The sequence below is a fragment of the Amphiprion ocellaris genome, chromosome 16 (assembly GCF_022539595.1).
Source record: "Amphiprion ocellaris isolate individual 3 ecotype Okinawa chromosome 16, ASM2253959v1, whole genome shotgun sequence".
Classification (NCBI taxonomy): domain Eukaryota; kingdom Metazoa; phylum Chordata; class Actinopteri; family Pomacentridae; genus Amphiprion; species Amphiprion ocellaris.
This window is the reverse complement of record NC_072781.1, coordinates 18,406,983-18,428,982: the sequence shown is the minus strand read 5'-3', so window position 1 is coordinate 18,428,982 and position 22,000 is coordinate 18,406,983. Positions and strand designations below refer to the sequence as shown.

At 40.7% G+C, this 22,000-nt stretch overlaps 1 protein-coding gene across 2 annotated transcripts in view; it reads right to left on the bottom strand.

Moving 5' to 3' along the window:
• The window catches only part of cdh23 (cadherin-related 23), a 203,543-nt gene extending 181,987 nt beyond the window's left edge, over window positions 1-21,556 (bottom strand). For both annotated transcript variants that reach the window (XM_035955484.2, XM_055018533.1), the window contains exons 1-3: window positions 21,376-21,556; window positions 8,670-8,763; window positions 5,556-5,630 (exon numbers count right to left, since the gene is read on the bottom strand). In XM_035955484.2, the coding sequence (XP_035811377.1) occupies window positions 5,556-5,630; window positions 8,670-8,754 (160 nt within the window). In that variant the 5' untranslated portion in view covers window positions 8,755-8,763; window positions 21,376-21,556. The remainder of the gene's footprint in view (window positions 1-5,555; window positions 5,631-8,669; window positions 8,764-21,375) is intronic.
• Window positions 21,557-22,000: the final 444 nt, after the last annotated feature.

Here is a 22,000-nt window from a genome sequence, read left to right as displayed (position 1 = left end):
GGAACACCACGGAGCTAATTAAAAGTGCAAGGTATTTACTGAGCCAGTAGAATAATGTGAGGGCGCAGAGGAGAGCAAGAGAGAAAAGGGAGAGTGAAGAAGTTCAGACAAAAGGTTGGTACTTAAATTGTTTTAACTATGTTCTAGTACTGCTACATACAGCTTAAGTTGTACATCTTTGATGAAGGAATAAAGCATAAGAAAAATGGCTTAGAAACTCTGGCTATAGCGTTCTTCTTCTGGAGCCCTGTTCCTATAAGAGGAAAGAAAATATAAGACAGAAAATAAAGTATAAGAAAGAGAGGTCTATGTGGGCTCATATAAAAGGTATTATACTGCTTTGCTCCTTTGGAAGTCTAATTTGTCCATTGTGTGACCTATGGGAAATACAACGTGTTTTTACCATGGTATCCTTTTGTAAATTTCATGATCTCTTGTTTAGATACATAGGCTTGCGATCAATATCAGTGACTAACAATGACTCAAATGGTTTCAAGAAGAGCTCTTCAATTAATTTATGCAATTAATGTTGCCAAAATCATCTCTGCTGTTATTCTCTTTGCTAACTGAGACTTCTTACTTCTTCAGTACAAAGAAATGTACCATATACGATAAGGTATCACATATAAATGAACATGTGTTGTAATGTTTGCCTCAGACAGCAACGCCTCATGCTCAATTGGCATAAAACTACAAGATGTGCACAAACCTTCCCAGCAGAGTGTGGAAGTTTCTTATTTTCAACAAATGTTGTGTTTCCACAAGTTAATTACTCAGTAGAGAGCTTAATCTGCCGAATCAGGGCAAAGTGGATTAGGAGATGAGAGCGTTTAATCAGTGTTCTCTCAGTCTAATTACACATCCCATTTCCTGACACAACACACACTGTTATCTGCCACTGCATTTAAACATCACCTTCTCTGTTTAGCTGCCCTCCCCCTCCAAGAGTGAATGATCCCATTGCCTGCATGTGACAAAAATTCATGAAATGTAAACACATGCATGCATATTCACGCTACATGGATATTCACACATAGAGAAAGCATAGACATGCAGAGAGTGAACATGAATAGAGAGAGGATTTAGTTCCAAACAAAATATTCATCCGTGGCATCATTATATCACTGCAGCGTACAGCAGACTGCTAATGCAGCCTAATCAAGCATCACAGGCATTATTTTTACAGTGGAGGCTAAAGATTCCTCGTGGGCTCTCTTTCACCCATGTATCAAACTGAAGTTGTTGTACTGGTTGCACTAAAAACAGTGGAAAGTTTGGAAACTGTACTGAAGTCAGCGGTAAAAGGCAGAATATTGTGCACACTTATCAGCCACAAGATTGGAACTAGAACATTATCCCATCACAATGGCACCTCTCACGGGGGTGGGATATATTAGGCTGCTAGTAAACAGTCAATTCTTGAAAATTGATGTCTTGGAAGCAGGAAAATTGGTAGTTGAAGGATCTGAGTGACTTTGACAAGAGCCAAATTGTGATGGCTGGAAGATTGTATCAGAGCATCTCCAAAACAGCAGGTTGTGTCAGGTGTTCCCAGTGTGCTGGGGATAATACCTACCCAAAGTGGTTCATGGAAAGACAACTGGTAAGCATCATGGGCAACCAAGATGCAGTGATGAGCTTGAGGAGCGACGGGTGACTCATGAGGTTGTGATAGAAAAGTGTCAGAGCACCCAGTGCATCACAGCTCACTGTGTATGCACCAGTGTACTGACCCCTGTCCACCACCGATAGCGTCGACAACAGACATGTCAGAAGTAAACAAAGAAACAATAGATGTGGACCCGGTCTGATAAATCAGTTTTCTTTTACAACATGTAAAAAGGCTGGGTGGGTGCGCATTGGTATCTGGAGAAGTGATGGCAGCAGGATGCACTATGGGAAAAAGACAAGTTGGCAGAGGCAGAGTTATGCTCTCAGTAATATTCTGCTGGAAAACTTCCTGGCATCTTACTTCGACACATAGCATTGAGCAAAACATTGTTGCAGACCATGTACACTCCTTCAATGGCAATCGTATTCCCTGATGGCAGAGTGCTCTTTCAGCAGGATAATGCTCTCTGCTGCCCTGCAAAAAATATTCAGGAAAGCTTTGAGGAATGTAAAGAGTTCAAGGTGTTGACATGGCTTCCAAATTTCCCAGAATTCAATTCGGTCTGTGAGATGTGCAGCTCCTAACTGGCGGGCCTTCCAGCATGCACGGTCAAATCTCTGCAGATGATCCAGAATGCAGCAGCTCGTCTGGATTTCATCCAGCCAAAAATGGCACGTCACCCAGCTGTTCAGATTGCTTCACTGGCTTCCAGTTGCTGCCCGCACAAAATATCAATACTCTGACACTTGCATTCAAAACTACAAGGAAAACAGCTCCCTCCTACCTGAACTCTCTCATTCAGGTCTACTCTCCCTCCTGCTCACTATGCTCAGCCAACAAAAGGCACCTGATACAACCACGACAACAGGGCCGGTCCACAGCTAGACTCTTCTCCTCTGCGGTTCCCCGGTGGTGGAAGGAGTTACCAAACTCTGTTCGATCTGCAGAGTCCCTCTCAGTCTTTAAGAAAAGACTAAAAACCCAGCTCTTCACTGAGCACTTTTGCACTTGACACGCTGCAAAAAAAACAAAAAAACCCAAAAAACATCTGCACTGCCTGTAGACACCATAGTCTTGAACTTGAACTTGTTTTATGGCACTTATCCAGGTTGTTTTCTCCTGACTAGATCCTTGCTTGTGTTGCATCTACTCTCAGATGTACGTCGCTTTGGATAAAAGCGTCTGTTAAATGAAATTGTACAATTGTAGAATTGTACGACAAGCCAGACCTCACAATGTTCAGGCTGCCAATGTCTTGGTACTTGATACCACAGGACACCTTCAGAAGTTTCATAAGACACTAAATAATAATAATGGATTAGCTTTATATAGCGCTTTTCTATTAGGGCATACTCAAAGCGCGTAAAATGGATCCATTATTCATTCACTCACACATTCTCACTCTGATGGTGGTAAACTACATTTGTAGCCACAGCTGCCCTGGGGCAGACTGACAGAATCGTGGCTGCCAATCTGCGCCTACAGCCCCTCCGACCACCACCGACATTCATACGCATTCATACACCAGTGTGAGTAGCCGCACTGGAGGCAAGGTGGATAAACTGTCTTGCCCAAGGACACACAGCCCACATCTGTGGAAACACCTTGAGCTAGTGCCCATACCAGACCTCTAGCTTTTGGGCCGGATAGAGAAGAGGGTGTCAGATCAAAGAGATGTTTGGATGAGTCTCTCATCTGCCTGATGAATAATGTCCAGGAGGTGCTTCTGCATGCTATACAGTGCTGAGGCTACTGGCTCAGAGGCCATGCGTTGGAGCTACTGATCTGCTGCCTGGAGAAATAGCCTTGCCAGTGTGTGCACATGCATGTAGACCAATTCTACTTGAGGACAGTCTGAGCTGCTCATCTGTATAATACAAAATCAATGGTCCTATTGTGAATATGTCAATCAGCTGGTTATTACACAAACTGGTGTCACCTCACACAACCTGCTCACATGAACCATATGCTGTTGCATCATCGCCAAGGCTCAGGCCATGGTAACTGAATGTGACTAATCCGGATAGCTGTGGAAACCTGATCAATGTGCTAACGTCGTGCAGTTTGGCTTCCAGTCAGCCACACAGGTGCTCATTTATGTTCATGAAATTTGTGGTAAAATAATGGTCTAACGAAGTATAGACGAAAGTATGAAGTTTCATGATGAATATGATTAAACTGCCTCCATTGTGCCCTGAAAGCCCAATTTAACAATTCTTTATTCTTCGCACAATCTTTGCACTGAACCTTGAGATGAGAAAATATGTTTTTTTATTCTGCTCCTTTATTCAAATCAAGAGTAAGAGCGATGTCAGCATTGAAATTGCTGTTGGGCTATTTTATTAAGTCAGAGCGCTGGATGATAAGTAATCTTGAGTTTTTGGATAAGGAAACAGGTGGGTGTTAGGGGTGAGGAAGGATCTTATGCTGTTCTTCACTAAGTCCCATCCTCTACCAGTATAACACACAAACATTTGACTTGGGTGTGTGTGTGTGTGTGTGTGTGTGTGGGTGCGTGCGTGCATGTATGCGTGTGTGTGTGTGGGGATGTTGCACGTCCACGTGTTTATGAACTGAAGGGCCTCCTAGATGAGGACATCTGCTGGGCTAATAAACAATAATCTTGACAAATTGTCACTGTCTGATCAGCTCGGTCCGCCCTCACGATCACACCAGTGAAGAAGCCATTACAGAGCGGGCCAGAGGCATGACTGACAGCTCTCTGGACCAGTGGAAGGCGTTGTTGGACCGAAGCCCAGCTGCCTCAGGAGAGGACACTGATTAATGGCTAGAGGGCAACCTGAACAGAGTGGTTCGGGAAATCAGCAATGCCACCCACCATCACATCCATGCCCTTCACTGGTTTGAATGCCAGCTGACTTTATGAAGAGATGGCCTTTTGCCAGAATCTACTTTGTCCTGTTGGATAAAGATGCCAAACCGGGCATGAGGGCGATGGTGTTTGAGGTCACGATGATGAGGATATACTGTAGGTTTCGAGGGACACTATAACCTTTCCTGGCTGCAGGATAAAACGTTCAACTAAGATGATAGTGATGGAGGACAACAGATGAAAGACAGGGTGATGACTCGGATAGTGATGATGAGGAAGACTTGGTGGTGTATGTGAACTTTCATGAACCTAATACAAAAATATGAAAAAGAAAAAAAGGATATTTTGTCCATACCCGTGACATGTAACCGCTCACAGAAAACAACTGTGAGGGTGTAGACATAAGCAAACACTCCAACACTCAGACTAGGAGTGTTGACAGACTGGCAGAGTGTAAAGGTCATGTGATAAAAAAACAAACTTCTAGAAAATCAATTCAATATAAAGGATTTTAATTCCAAGCCACTGGCACCCTCAGAGATGATGAAAAGCCAGACATCTTCAAATTGCCCTGTCAATCACTGCAACCAACAAAAATGACAAAAAAAAATAAATAAGAGGGGGAATAATAGATCCAGGAGGAGTCGGACTCAACCTGGTATCTGGTGTTCATACCATAACACCCTATTGCCCCCAACAGCAGTTGGACAAACCATATAAGCAAGCTTATAATAATGTGGAGATACTAAATCTGGACAACTCTTTCATCCAGGCAATAACAGGGTGAGAAATACCAAAAACATTGCAGGTGCCAGCTGTATAAAAGAGCATTACTCAGTCAACAACTAGAGTTTTCTTCTCATCACGAAGACAAGCACACCACACATAGAAACAGATACACACATTCTGATAGAGGACATCCACTGTCAGCACTTGTTATGACATCTCTCCTCAGGTATTTTTTTCTTTCGCAGTTTATATTCAGGGGATAGAGAGGACAGAACACTTCTGTGCAGTAAATAAGTTGACAAAGCAAAGACAGCATTACTGTACTTTCTTTAGACCACGCCGGTGTATCAAATGCAACATGTTGACAGTTCAGAGACTCACCAATCTCCGCGTCTTCATAGATGAGAAGATAGGTCGTGAAGAAGTAGTTTAGGAAACGTGGTGGCTGGTTGGAGCCTGCAACCAAGAAAAAAGGATGTAATTCCCATTTTATCCTGAAACTATTTATTGTGCTTTTTCTTTTCATGTTGTTAAAGGCAAATATATGTCAATATGTCTCTTAAATAATGCTGCTGATCCTGAAAGCTTTTGTAGGTGCTCCTCCTCCTCTTGCTGTCTCCTATAAATCCCCTCTCTATAAGCCTAAACTGTATTTTCAATTACTTTTTGAGGGAGATGTTTTTTTCTGCCAGATTACATTGTAAATCAACATATCTTTGCCATTTATTTTATTACTTTACTGTCACTCCTTCTCAGCCATTTTCAGCAGGACTCATTACTCTGCTCACCCAGAAAATGGAAGAGAAGCTTTAAAAATGCAATGAAAACTAGATTGTAACCCAAACCGTGCTATTCTCTAAAACCTAAACCTATATAGTTATGGTGCTGAAACCTAACATTGAATGAAAACTGTAAGAAAACAACAGGTGAAAATAAAACCTAAGAAAAATTAAAAGTGAGGGTCATACACATGACACAAAACCCTGTCTACTGGATGAAAGTCATGTTGTTGACTCATGCCGCCATTCTGCTTATTTGGATTGTGCGACTTCTTTAAATTGGAAGTCTTTTCCACAACGTCACAGTCCTACCTTTTGAGGAGAAAATACCTTTCTTTCAAAACCTAAATGAGAATGCGGTTAAGTTGTATAGGAATGTCATTTCTGAGACAGGGTTACCATTTGTGCCTAGGAATTGTTGTTTTCATCCTGTTTCACAAACAATGCATGTCTTGTCGTTCCTCAAAGTGTGGTAGGAAATATATTCGGCATATATCACAGTATATGTGGCTATGAAGTGTACATTTAATGACTTGGAGGGTTTAATGATTTAGGCTTTACAATGACCGTAACTGCTTTTCTTAAAAAGCAGGATCAGTAATTTTACTACTGTCTGTTGATGCCTGTATGTAGTGCAGCCTGTGTACCTCTGAAGTTAATGCAAGTATTATAATGTAAAATGGGTCAATAGTTGCATTTTTGTTTTTTTAGAAACTGACTAAATCCACTCTGGCTTTCTCTTTAATCTCCTCTTTCCTCTTTGGTTTTTAATCTGTTAAGAAGGAAATAGTAAAAACTAAAGAATCAAGCAGAGCATCTTCCTCTCACAGCAGGCAGCAACGAGAGGGATCACTTTCTCCCCCTGATGGGAAGTTTTTAAAGTTGTCCACCATTTGCTAAAACATTCTGCAGTTCCCCCAGGATTATTGTTATTGTACAGCAGACTGTTACCTGTTTGCCATTTTGTATGTTGGTCTCTTTTACCGTTCTTCCATTCTGCAAATGTTTCCCTTGTTCCTGCTCTTCTACCCAGTTTAGATTTTTATCACGGTTTTACTGCTGCATGTGTATGTCAGACAACAGAGATACAAACACATAACCTTCAACTACACTGGAAGAATTTTCAAGACTAAATTGTTTGCACATCATACTGATTTCTCTGTATAAGGGGGAATACCCTCTGACTACAACAACAAATATTTAAAGGGGTCTGTTAAGGGGTTAATAGTTTTCCGTGTTTGGGCAGGATTCTTTGGTGTCAGAAGGCAGTGCAATACAAGCAGTTTTTTTTTTTTTTTGGGGGGGGGGGGGGGATCAGGGAACAAAGCTGATGTTCTTTGATCAGCTGAGCTGGGCGGCAGACCACACAGACACTGAAGCGAGAGAAAGGGAAGTCATCTGTTTGAAGTGAGAGTGTTTGATAGAGTGAATCAGTGCTTTGAAAGTACAAGCTTTCCATTCAGTCATGTGCCCGTCTGTGTGGAAGAAGATGCTCATCACTGGCCCGTAAGTGCCAAGAATGTAGAGCGTGTTTGACAGGATGGAAGGTGGTGAGGAGGACGGTTAATAAGCTCCTGTCCGTACCTGTGGCTTAATTACAGCAATGCACTGCGTCTGGCTTGGGTAGTGGAATGCAGATAGATTACAGCTACAAAATAATCACAGCGATGATCATCACTCCAATTTGCTGGATCAGGGAGGTAACACTCAAGAGGATCACAAGGTCAGTGTGCCAATGGATTAGTTAGAAAAAGCAATAGAGAGAGAGCAGAGAGGAAGAGAGGAGTAGTAACACAGAAAGAAAATACAAGGTGTGAGGCGAGAGTGAGAGGTGAGATGCTGGAGGACTCCAGAGAAAGAAAGCCTTGATAAACTCATTGTGGCTGATGGAAAGAGGTTGTGGCATTCACTTAATAACTTTCGCCGCTGCTTCAGCGCTGTGTGTGATTGGAGGCGTCTCCTGCCCATCAGTGGGAGACAGTTACTGTGACTTTCCACAACATCGAAGCTCTCTCTTAATATATACGTCTCTCTCAAGCCCTCATAGAGACATATTCAGCAAAGAGGCAAATATTTTTAAGCATATCGTAGAGCTGAACTACGTGAGAAATATTGGAAAGGTGGAGAGCAGAGACTGAGGTAAGAGCAGTGAGAAAAAAAATTAAATATGAATAGACTATGAAAAGAAAGGTGTACATGTCAAGAAAAGGCAGTTAATAAAGATGTGAGAAGTACTGTAAAATTCCTCAATATCCTGCTATCAAATCTTAGTTTGTCTTCCTCCAGCCTGAAGCATTTTCATTTTTCACCATGTCACTGATAAAGACACTAAAACCATATTTATTCATAATCCTTTATTTGACTAATAAAGGTAGATTTATTGTTAAATGTCGATGGCACATATATTTTTAAAGCTTCTTTCCTTTGTTCTGGAAAGTGTGACTGACTGAACCTATTCCTTTTTAATTATTCTGCTTCAAATTCACACTCTTCTACATATTCACAAAAACAGCTGCCAAGTAAATTCTCTACTTCTTGCCATGGAGACGACACAGTGGCATAAATAGAATTGAAATGCATGCACCATACCAAGAATTTATGGTCACTGTCTAAACTATGTAGCATGAATACCTTTCTCTCATAATCCCCACTCAAAATACAAGTGTAGTTTTTGTGGAGTTACACAAATGTTGTCTTTACAGTCAGGACTACTCACCTTCACAGACTGAGTGAAGAATGAGGAAGGGAAGGAGGAGCTTGGCAACCGTCATCCTGCCGCCTAAACCCACACTCCACGACATCACCTGCACCTGATAACAAAACATGTACAAACACAGGGTACAATTATTTGGCTAGCTGATTACACACATTGCTGTTTCTGTCGAACCACATAATGCCCAAACACATTTCAGCTTCTCTATGTGAGGTGATTACTGTGTAAGTGAGTAGGAGATTTGATCAGTATAATTAGGGGACTGAAAAAAAGATTCGCTCCCCACTATGCTTCAAGCAGGTGCTTTCTTGAGTAAATGTGTATGTGTGTGCGTGTGTGTATGTGTGTGTGTGTGTCTATTTGAGAGGTGGGGGTGTTGATTAAGGCAAATTCACAGCAATAGCTCATTTACAATATAGTGTACATGCTGTTTAATAGCTGTAATCAAGATGATACGCTGTTAATTGTCTGAGTTTTAAAAAATTAAACATTGACAAAATTTAAAGTGTAAAAGACATTTTCAATATGTGAAAAGAGCAACTTCACTGTGTCAAATATAAGAGGAACTGAATGACAAATAATTCCACTCAGCATGTGCAGAGCATAATTAAGATTTTTACTGTTTGTTCCTAGTCAGACTGTTTGCATATAGGTATTTACTGTCAATTTGCTTGTAGCAAAGCAGTGAAGACACACTAATTAACTGCAAATTGCTGCAAGCTTTATCAGTGACTCTCTATCTTATACTTGCAGACATTCTGATAAAAATATACACTTAGGATTTCCCTGTGTTTGCTTTAATAAGCCTCTTCCTTGCTGACATTATCGGTTTCATGAGGCTTCCAGGAGGGAGCTCAGGGAGGACAATGTCGACTCACTGTCTTCCCCCATTCCTCCCTCTCCTTCATTTGTTTCCTCTCTTCACACTGTCATCACTTGTCCCAGCAAGGCCTCACTGGTCGGCAAACTCATTCAGTGACAATTTAATTTTGAAGGGTTATCTTTCTAAATTCTCATCCTCCCCGAAGCCCACTGTGCTACAGCTCATAGTGGAAAATCACGCAGGGATGGGGGCTGCTTGTCCTTCAGGTATCTGATGGCAAAAAAAGAAGCTAAATACACTACAGAAACCAGTGTGAGAGGCAATAAAATACAACACAAATGCTGCTTTGTGTTGCTTCCTGCTGTCCTGCTGCTGTGGTGCTGTTCAAGATATACAGCATGCGGTGGATTCAATTCAGACAAAGTAGCTAAAATTTACAGGTGAGTGGGAAAGAAACGCAAGGTAAAGAATAGGCTGTCATTGCTTATTGTATAAATATGTGTCTCGTGTGTGTGTATGTGTGTGTATATATTACCTGTGCATGTGTGTCAATTTGAATAGGCACATTTGTTTTCATTTAGATTCTTGTTTCCTCAGCATTATTGCATTTCACTCTCAGTAACAATGCAACCTACATGGCTATGTCTACTGCTTTTTTCCTTATTTTTTTTTTACGCCAGCCCTTCCTCATTTCCTCCTCCCTCTCTTGTTTGCTTACAGACATTCATTCGTCTATCTTGCTTGGCTGTAAAGACCCGGTTCTCCCCTCCCTCATGGCCTTTCTATCTCCCTTGTCCTCCCTGATACAGATGTGGTCCATTAGCAGAGAGTATTATGTCGACTCAGAGGGAAGCTCAGATAGAAAGATGACAACAATGGCCTAAACAGATTGCACATTTCCACAACTTGTCCTTTCCCAGACGACAGTTCCTCTCCTTTGTATTATCATTTCCGACTGTCGGTATCATAATCATACCTGAGGTAGCATAACTTGTACACCCTGGAGCACTTCACCTAGACGAATGTACTGACAGTCTGTCAATGCCAGTAGCTACAACACAGCGAGCAGCAAGACCTAAGGGCAAAATCGCAGTGTTCTCTATGTTCCTCTTTGACACTTGGCTAGGCTTGATCAGACTGAATAAGAACAATCAATAAGTCCATTCACAGTTCTGCACAATAAAAAATAAAATATTTTTACACACAGCAGTGAACATTTTTTTTATATATATATCTTGTTTTGTCCTGTTTTTTTTTAAAAATCCCAATAAGAAAACTTAGTTTCTCCATGTTATCTGCTTTTCTAAATAGAATCTGACCATGCTCTATTGATTCTCTTACTAGAAACAGAAATGTATACAAAAAATTGGACATCACTGTAAAAATTATTGCTGTGAGAGCAAATCTAATGCTTTGGTAGCAAAAGGTATTGCATACTGTTATTTTTCATTTCTCTGTTTTTGTATATAATGTAGGAGGGTGGTTTATATCTACTTCGTTGTGTTCAAGTCATCTATTTGTCCATTAGATGCACACACACATGCACACACAGACACACCTTCTCCTCACTAATCCTTCCTTCAAATGCAAAGGGACATTTCTGAGATGACGAATGGGCGAATATGAGTGATGGATACTGGTTGAGACAGACAGTTGGTTTCAGAGAGATAAAGCAGCTAAGGAAAACACAAGCGGTGCCACAACAACATCATAGAGCTCTATGTTCTCACCAGGATGCAGAAGGATTCAATATTAAACTTGCTCACAAAAAAGCCTTCCCACAAAGTTTCAGATGCTCGGTACACTAGAAAGAGGACCAGGCAGTCACAGTGACCTACCTGCCTTTGTCTTGTCTGTATGCATAACCTGGATTGTTCGTATTACTCTGAGCTCCTGTCACAGCCGGCCTGAGGCATAAGCAAAGTAAGCAGCTGTTAAGCACTGCTCTGAGTATATTACAAACTTGATGGTTAGTGATAATAATATGGATGGTAATTTTCGCATAATCCATGCACTTTGCATGCTTTATTTGTATTCAGACATAAAAATGGTTTAAAATAATGAATACTGTACCTGATCTCATATCATCAAGTTGTACCAGGTTAATTTATTGTGTCTTTCTTTTCATCTTCTTTCGCATACTTGTAATCAGAAAGTTAATTTTAAGACGTCAGGTTGTTTTTCCAGGGCGAAAATATCAATTCATCACAATGACAAATAGTAATTTTACGATTGAAGCCTGAGTATTTTTGAAATAATAGACTTACAAAGAACATAGATCACAACCCTGTTTCCAAGAATTTAGATTTCTGTAAGACTAAACTGCATTCTCACTTCCATTTTAAAAGAACTGGATGTTTTTTTACTGAGTGCTAAGAGTCTAATGTATAAGGAAAGGCTTGTAGTCTGATAAAAACCACAAAAGCTGTGAAAGGAGGCAACACAAGAGGAGGATTGAGGCTTAAGTCAGCAACAGGACTCTTAACTGGGGAGACAAGGGTTATTCTTAGACTTGAGTTTTGTTTTCATTTGTTGTTTATTTTTAGTTTTTAATTGCAAAATGTGGTCAGGTTTAAGAAAATACAGTTTCACTAAAAATACCACCCTTAAACCATGGTGATTAGTCCCGCCCCAACAAATACATGATTGGTTGACTGCAAAGAAGCGACAGTAAAGTAATAACATAAATTTTAGTTATATTCTAAAGATATCCTGATTTGAAGTGCATTTGTGGTACATCATACAACATTATCTGACAGAAAATACATTCCTTCAAAATGTAATTTAGAATACTGCTTCAGTGTATAGGAAAATCATTTTTGGGAGACAGGGCTGCAGATACAGATACATTTGGTTTTATTTGCCCAAGTTTTGAGATTTTCTCAGCACAGTATTCTGTCAGTTTCTCAATTCAATTGTGGCAAACTGAATTTAATTTGTGGTGCTCAGTGCATCAAAATTGCAGTATATCTGGATAACCTGATGGATGAATGCTTAGGGTGCACACCGCATCGACAAAAATGCCCTGAGCAGCAAAGTTCTCAGTTCAACTTCCAGCCAGCAAAACTCCTACTGTATGTCATTCATCTTCATCCCCACATTTCCTGTCTATATACACTGTCACTACCCAATAAAGGCCCTACAGAAAGATAAAGAAAGTGTTCACAAGGAACTACTGTCTACTGAACATTAAAAAGGAGACCACACTGCCCACATCAGTTCGAGGATTACCTAAAGCAGAACTTTATTTAAGACTTTATTTCTGGAAGGACACTTTGCTACTGAGTTTCTTAAATGTCACTTCTCAATATTTTGAGCACCAGGAGTCCATTTAACTCCGCTTGCTTGGAGTATGCCGTAGAAACTACAGTTACGTGTCAGAATCTCAGCAAATCAAAGCTAAACTATTTGAATGATAAGATACCCTGAGGGTAAGTTCAAAAACATGTTTGTGACAAAGGTGAGGTAAATGTCTTAAGGCCTAACACACCAATTTGTTGTTGTTAAGCATAAACACACTCCTAATTCCACTATTGTTGTAGTTTGAAATAACATCATTGAACATGGTAAAGTAATTAGTTGCTTTTTCAGTTTTTACATGGGGGACTCAGGCTATGTGCTACCATACAATTTGCAGCTTATGGTGCATGCAGTATGTACCACTGCAATCACTTCACGAACAATGCGGTCGGGGGAGAGAGGGCAGGTGGCGCGGTGGCAATCAAACTCTAGCTCCCTAGGCTTCCACACTCAGAAATTAAAACCAGTTCTTGATATCAGATTTCGCATGAACCATACAGGATATTTCTTAGAATGTTCAAGTAATGTTTTTAAATCCAGTAAAAATTCTAGGATGTGTAGAACTGAACAGATCAAACATGAACATTTTATGCAGTGATAAAATTATCATAACTGAAAAGACAAACTTGATTAAACGCTGACGTGTACAAAGCATCTGTAACATCTGGAAAGATATTCTAACAATTAGGTTTTTCAGATGTCCAAGTCCTTTTTGGCACATTCTAAATCTAAATCACATATCTGCACCTTTAAAAATTAGAATGCAATCAAGCACAGAGCAGATGAATGAAGTTAAATGAAATCAGAGCCTCCAGGTGGGGATGGGGCAATTAAACAGCAGAGGACAGGGCTAAGCAGGGGGTGGTCCTCAGTGCAAGCTGGGCCCTGCTGCAGCACTGTCCCACTCCATTGGCTATACTGTCACCATCTATCAATCCTTTACTCCCCCCTCAGCTCCCCACACACACTCCATCAGTCACTGCTCATCTTCTGTTCACCTCCTCTATTTTATACATCTTGTACCAATCTCTCACTCTCCCCTGAGTTTGCCATTTTATGTCTGTTTTTGCTTCTTTTTCACTTTTTAGTCATCTCTCTCATTTTTTTCCCCTTTAATTTCCTTGGTCTTATCTACATTGGCTAATGTCTCTTCTTTTTTGGTTCACCACCCAACTTGGCTTGTCTAATTATATATGTATTCTACAGTCATTTCAGGCAGTTTTTCTTTATGCTGAGTTTTGACAGATGTCTCCTGTGTCCTGATGTGAAATGTCAAAACAGCTTACATATGTTTTTCATGGAAGATGTCTTTGTTGTGTATTCATGTTCCAAGTAGCATTAAAAAGAATATCTTATCTAAGATGGTGTTTTTAATTGCAGGATAACCTAGGACTGCTCTTGAGATTTTTTTTTTTGTTCTGGTTACAAGAGTAATCATTCAAGCATCAATAATAGGTAATGAGTTTCTCACAGTTATGCTGAAGGCATTTGAAAATCAAATGCAATGTATACACCCAGCCTCGAGATTTAAAAGACAAACAATTTTAAGGCCAACAATGACTTTAAGGAACACATACAGCTCCCACTGGGCAAAGTTTATGGTGGCTCAGATCCAGGTCTGTGTAATGAGTTGTGGCCCTACAGCTTATCTTACAGTAATATGTGATTAAGGCAGTGTAAAGTGAAGAGTTATATCTGGACATAATGTGCTCTATCCAAAGAGGTCTGCCTGCCCACATGGCTGCCTCTCCTAGCTTACAGCACTCAATATTATTGATTACATGGCAATTGTGTCTGACTGGCTTTAACCTCATAGGCACCCTTCTCTATAGGGAGCGGTGGGCCTCAGCCGGCAGCCAAATCTGGATTATCACAGCAAATCAATAAGAGATTTCTGCCCGCCCTCAATCCTCATAAAAAAGACATCACTCATTAGCACAGTGATCACAGACAGATTAGCAGACATTTGGCTTTGTCGGGGAGGAGGGAGGGATGGTACTGCTCTGATGAGCTGAGTAATGTCTTCCTCCCACCCTCCTGATCTCTTCATCTCCAACATGACAAGACTTTCTGAAAGACTTACTCAGCAAACCTCACTCACATGACAAGAGTGCAGTCTAAACAGGATGGCATTTGGATTGCAGAGCATGCAATGCTCTGTGGGTAGAAATGTAAATCAAACTGGCACAGATTCTGAGTGAACTGCTGATAGGGTCATAAATGAACCTACGAGTATCAATATTCAACTTTCTATGCAAATTATTCCAATGTCATTGGAAAAGAAATTCAAGGTAACAATAAAAGAACATTATCTCCTAAATAACAACACATGGGAATCACACCAGCTAGGACATTTGATATGCAACAAACAGATACGTGGCACATGTATACTTATGCTCCTTCATAAAACACCAGTGGAGATTTACCTCCAAAGCAGTGACCAACACACAGTGTTCAAAGAGCCACACAAGTAGCCCACTCTTTTTTTCCGTATGATTTTTCAAACCTACCCCAAAATCAGTCCAAAAACATGTGGAAAACATGACATGAACAACTTCCATCTCAGCAGAATTGAAGCAGGTCCCTGCTGATCGGCCTCTTCAGAAAGCAGCTGGACGGAGGCTTCCCTTCAATAAAAGATCACTAACTCCCCACCAGGCAAACAGAGGATAGGAGGGGTGTAGGACACATGCCAAGACAACACTGTTCTTTCACGGGAGATGTTGCCGGTATCTTCTTTGATCCTGTATGGACTGACAGTAGTGCTTTGCAAACCACTGTGGGAGGGAGGGAGCAGCTTACACAGAACCTGAGGAGACGGTAATTATCCAGAACGGGATGAGAGCACTGCGAGGCGCCGCATTACAGCACCAGGTCACAAAATACTTGAGCATGCACAGCACATACACACCCGGTCCCGTGTTGACCAATCCCATGATGTGTGTTTGAGTGACAGAGGTGGGAGTTCATTAGTGTTCACTGGAGGTAAAGAGTAGACGCCTGCTGATAGGCCACACACTGAGACGCAGCAGGATAAGAGAGTGTGCTGCATTTGTCGAATGAGTTGCGACTGCAATAGGAGTGGTAGAAACCGATTAAAGACTCATGGTGCAGTGATGAAGTTAATATGTTGATGACTCTATCTTCAAAAAAAGTGAGATACTATACTCAAATTAAGCTCTGCCCTCAGTACGCTCAGGTAACACGAGGTAACAGTAACAATGGGGAGTCATTTATTATTTATCTGCATAAATTAATCTGAGAAATTCTTATTTCAACCCACTTTAACAGAGTACTGACATCATCAGTCATTTGGGCCATACAGATCGAATTGTCTCCCTCCCCTTCACTCCACGTGTTAAAATGATTGCTCGCTCAAAAATTTTAGAACTGGCAAATATTTATTATGAAATCTCATTTTCAGTGCAGATGATTTTATGAAGATGCAATAAGTGATAATATTTATTTGCTGTTGTGATTTTCCTGCTGCATTTCTGCTGATTTTGAAACTGCTCACATCCTCCTCACCAGTGGCCATTTGTATCATGTGTGAAGCTCTTTTCTGATATGGGATGCATAACATCGCTGCTTCATAAATCTGTTAAAGTGACGGCATCAGTCACTTTTACATGACTGTTATTCAAAGCTTCATTCAGACATACCTACTACAGTGACATACAGCCACGGTACGTTCATGAAATTGTAACACACACGAGACTGGAAAATATATCAAGTAATGTTTAATACATAATAATGCACTAATAAACCAAAGACTAAATCTGCAGCTTGTCAAACTGTCAAAATAACTAACAGTCGAGTGCATTATTATTTCCTAAACACTGAAAGTTCTCTCAGCCAGTGATGATAATCTAACTACTAGTTTACCAACAGTAAAATAAAACATCTTCACAGCTGTGATGGAGTTTAATGCCACTCTCGATTTGAAGACACTTGGATCTTGCTGGAAACAGCTGGAAGCAACAAATTCAACTTCAACTCCTGTTAACAGTCTGCCAAAACCTACATTAAATGTATTATTGGTGTCTCAGTAATCTGACCTGTTACTGTTTTCCTTACTGTTGCTTCCTTGAGTTTTAAAGACATTTCGGATTGCTGCACGTGTGTATTTGTATAGCAAAGTGAATGACAAAGGTGTTTTGTGATTTCAACAGCAAAATGTGTCTTTGACATTTTCTGTGATGTTCTTGTGCCAATATTGGTGCTGAAATGCAGAAAAACCTTTCCTCAATAGGCTTCACACAACTCCAAGCTTGTCAACTGCCATTGCAACATTTACAGAAAAGTGAGCAGGGTGCTCATTCAGACAAGAAGTCCACAATTACAGATGGCATCAGATTAACAGAAAGAAGACTCATGTCTGAAAGGGGCTTTTGCCTTCATCATACATGCAGAGAGAGGCGACACTAATAAATGTTCACCTCTATTCTGCGTTTTTTCCTGATCAATCCAAGATCACGACTGAACAGTTAAGCTACTTTTTATGGTTCTACTGTGCCAGAATTTTGCAAAATAAGAAACTGTGATGAGAATGTTTTGGAAAGAAAGCATTTTAGATTCATTTGCTAAGAGAAATGACAACAGATTACTGCAGCTATATTCATTACATTGAAAACAAAACATAAAATGATGCAGGCGCAACTCAGAAATGGACTTATGTGAAGAAAAACATCACAGCCAGTTGTCTCATAAGATAGGAGATTCAAAAATCACTGAGATGTGCTACAAAAAAGTGTGTTGGAACCAAACAACCATGTCTGCAGCTGCCACCTCCTTTTTCGCTGAGTGCAGGATGACAAAACAATTTCTGATTTTAGGCTTTTTGGGGACAAAGTGTGATGGGAACATAATGATACACTTCTTGACTTTTTCCTCTCATCCATGTAGCGCTAAAAAAAACAAAAAAAGCACTGATCAATATGCTGCCATGCCCCTCTCATTCCCTACTGTACTCCTTTTCTACTGAATCACAATGTTTTTATCTTCCCTCCTCTTCTCTTTGTAGACAGCCTATAACATTTTTATGAGACAATGAGATGTACTGTTACTGACATTCCCTTAGTTTATCCTGCAATCACAGCATTAGCACACTATTCATCTAAATATACTTGCCTCAATTCTTCACTAACCTGTGATTTTTCTCTCTTTCTCACAGTGCTATAACACTAAACAAATTCATATCTTCCCTAACGTGAAGGGATTGCTTCCTACCCAAATTTTGACATCAGCCTTAAAATGCGTCTTTTTTCGGCAGGCTTTCTTTTCACTTGGCCATTATTCGCTGCAATGAGCTCGGTAAAGCTGTCCTAGCAGAAGTCTGCGTGTATATCAGACAACATAAACACAGACAGCTGTGTCAGAGGGCAGCCGATAGCCTGTAGAGACTCATTCATCTCCCTTTGTCTCTCTCTTTGTTAGGATACAGTCATGCTCCTCTGCCAGCAGCTGTCTATTCTGGTTGAAAGATCAAAACACACCATTTAGTAGCTCCTCTCCAGCACAGATGACCTTTGCATCTCAACACTTCACCTCTCTCCCCATTCAGCCCTGCCTCCCATCTTCTCATCCTCACCCTCATTGTCTCTCCTCCCGCTCTGTCTTTCTCCACGCTGTTTCATCCCCACTTCAGGGCAGCGTTCCAGGCATAAATACCAGCAACAAGGATTTGTCACACAACAGAGCTGCCATTAAATTGCTGTTTTGTTTGTTTTACATGACATGGTTTATTTCAAGGGGAGAATGTATTTCGATATGGTAAACGCTACTGGCTTAGATATGAATCCCCAACGTTTTCACTATGAGAAATTAAAAAGCTTCAATCCATTCCTTCAGGATATTCCAATTTCTAAATTCCTTCATAATGGCTTCACACTTACACAATAATGAATCAATACAGGGATACAAGGATTAGTAGCAATAGACTACAAGGGGATTACAGTGGATGGTTGTGTTTACTACCATCTATTTAAGCTGTCATCTTCTCTAAAAATGATCAGATCCAATGTCAGACTTTTGAACTTCATTACAAATTTAGAGAAGAATAGTTTCATGTCCTTAAGCATGGCGGCATGCAAGAACTGACAGCTCACCTGTAAAACAACTGGCTGAGCAAAAATCATCTTCTCAACCCTCCCTTCTTCTCCAGCCTGTTTTTCTTCAGTTCTGCCCGACTGCCTTGCCTGATTTAATGACCACACACACACACACACACGCACGCACGCACGCACGCACGCACGCACGCACGCACGCACGCACGCACACACACACACACACACACACACACACACAGCTGGACCAGGCGATCGGTGGGTGTAGAAATTGGAAAAGTGGGAAGCGTACAGTGATGATAATTGCAAGTACTATGTATGCTGTGTAGATAACCAAACAAAGTAGAAAAGGCAGGAAGGATTTAAGGTCCATGAGTTCTGTGCCAAAAACTGTCCTATCTATTCCACTGTACTTAAACCGCAACAGTGCATCATATGTACGTCAATTCTGTCTTCTCAAATCTAAGAATAAAAATAATATGTAATAAACAGCACACGAATTACATGAAATGGGCCACAACCTAATAGTTACTCAAGAGCCTCTATAGTATAGCATAATGCTCTCATCTGGTAATTAACGCCACACTTGTTAATCTGATTTCACTTGCGATTTCCAAAGATTGGCAAAGATACAACAATTATGGCAACGCCATGGGACAAAATGATATGCTTCACTTTAATATCTATCCATTTCCCACAGACTTCATTGCCTTCCAACTCTGTCCTCCTCCACAAGTTTGTCATTCTTCTATTTTACTGGATTGCTATCCGTTCTTGTCCTCATACCTAGCTCTGCTTCCTGTCTGAGACCTCATAAGAAAGTCCAGTACAGTCACTGTATCTGCAATTCATTCCTCTATCCCTCATATTGGGTTTCATTTGAGCCTGTCAGTCAAGGTGCCTGTCAGATATAGACTCTCCATTTCAGTATTTTTTTTCTTCCTCCTCTATTCTGAATGAATTTAGAGTGACAGAGATTCTGAAAGGGCAACTGTCAGAGGCATGCTTTTGACCACGTAATGCATGAAACACTGAAGCAGTTTCTCTCTACTTTATCACTTACATAATATATAACATCAGATTCTCAGAACATCAGGGTATCGCAACAATTGTTGAAAAATAATATGCATTCATTCTCATGGTATACTTCAGTTTCAGAGGTGACAGCAGCTTCTGAACAATACACTGCTGGAATACAGTAAGCATGACAGAAAAAAAAAACAACATGGGAATACCAAGTCCCAAATCTCCATGCAGTGTAATGCAACAGGGGAAGTGACAGCATATCCTCAGGGACACAACAAGCCTGGTCACTGCTCTTAGGTCAGATAATTCTGATTCCTTATAATCCATCTATGAAGTGCATTATTATATGCACAGTTTAAGCGGAAAGATTGGAACACATTTGATCATGTGTGTCATGTTGTGCCATAATAGGGATGTTTGTTGCATAGATTCTCAGCTATCGAAACATGTTCAGGTACCAAAAAAGTCCAGTTTTCTTTTACTGAAGCATTACAATTGACACACACACACACACACACACACACACACACACACACACACACACACACACACACACACACACACAGGAGATATGTTTAGTTTATGTATATTTGTGAACATATAAAACAAATTGTTCACATAGATTTTACACATCAAAAGAACCCATTATATTACCCAGACTAAAGGTTTAAAGTTACAAAAATTAACTGAGGAAAATGTAGGAGCAGTCAAACAAGGAGGTAGAAAGACTCCGGAAACATGACAAAAACCTGCATTGCACTGCAAAGCCACTGCTGCATCAGCTGTATGTGAACAAACCCAGCATAACGCACTACAGCACCATCACATAAAGTGTCCAATAACTGATGGTGGTCACACAAAAAAGAGAGTGTAAACTGGCATTAACAGTTACATTCTTACACTGAGAGGTTCCCCTTTAACCTGGCGTTGCGTGGCTGTTGCGTTCAGGTGACACATGAATAAATAAGTGGGCACCTCGGCGCTTCCCAGCAGGTACCTCTGGAGTCGCCACAGCTACCTGAGATAACACTGTACACCTGACACCTCTGCGCAAGCACGCACATTACCTCACTCCTTTAACTGCTCTGATAAAATACCAATTGATGAAACAACAGCAACAGTTGGAGGGAGACATTATCGAAAACGACGCAACTTGAATGAAGTGGGCGCAGGTGCGATTTTATTCCACTATAACCCAAACGACCCTCCGATTGCACTAAAAGCGCATCAAAACACCATGTAAATGATACTCAACTACTTCTAAAAGTCCACTTTGGTATGTAAATTCGGAAGACACTGCATAACCACATAGCAAAGTAAGAGAACTGGGCTTTCAGTGAGAGAAAAAGTCATGAATTACGCACGGACGAATGAAATTAAACACTACATAATGAAAAACATTATCCTTAATGTGAAAAGCTCTTTCTGCCGCAATCATCTCCCCAATTTTACTAACTCAGCGCAGCATGATCATGTCATTATCATATTGTCCTACCTTCCTCGTCCGTGTCCGTCGCTGGCTGAGCGCCTTTAGATTCGATTGCCTGTCCTGCTGTGATGCGTTACCAAGTATCTGCTCCCCTCTCCCTCGCTCCTTCTCTCCCCCCCCCTCTCTCTCTATCACCACCAACGCCCTGGTGATTGCAAATTTCACTTCCCAGGGTTCAGAATTACCACTGCAAACCCACCGAGCGCATCATAAACCTTCTCTTGTCCGGAGCTCCTACATCATGTCCCGTTTTATACCCGCTCCTTCCTCAACCAGAGTTACACTCCAGCAAATCCCACTGCTTACAGGCTGGGCATCACAAGTTTCTAATGTTGCTCCTATATGATTCTCTCTTTTTCAATTAAGAAATCTTCACACACACAAACTCTGTCCCTAAAAGGATTTCTATATTTTGCCTGTGATCTGGTTTTAATTAATTATAGGCTCTTTTGCAGATAGGGAATGTAACACATGGCCCTGCCGCCTTCATGGCAGTGAAAAATGTAGATGTGTTGACAAATCATCTGCAAGCTTCACCAGAGACTGCTGAATTCAATGAGATTAAAGAGATCTATTTATGAGCCTTCTAAATAAGCTCTGGAGCTAATACATTACACAGATTAAATTTGAA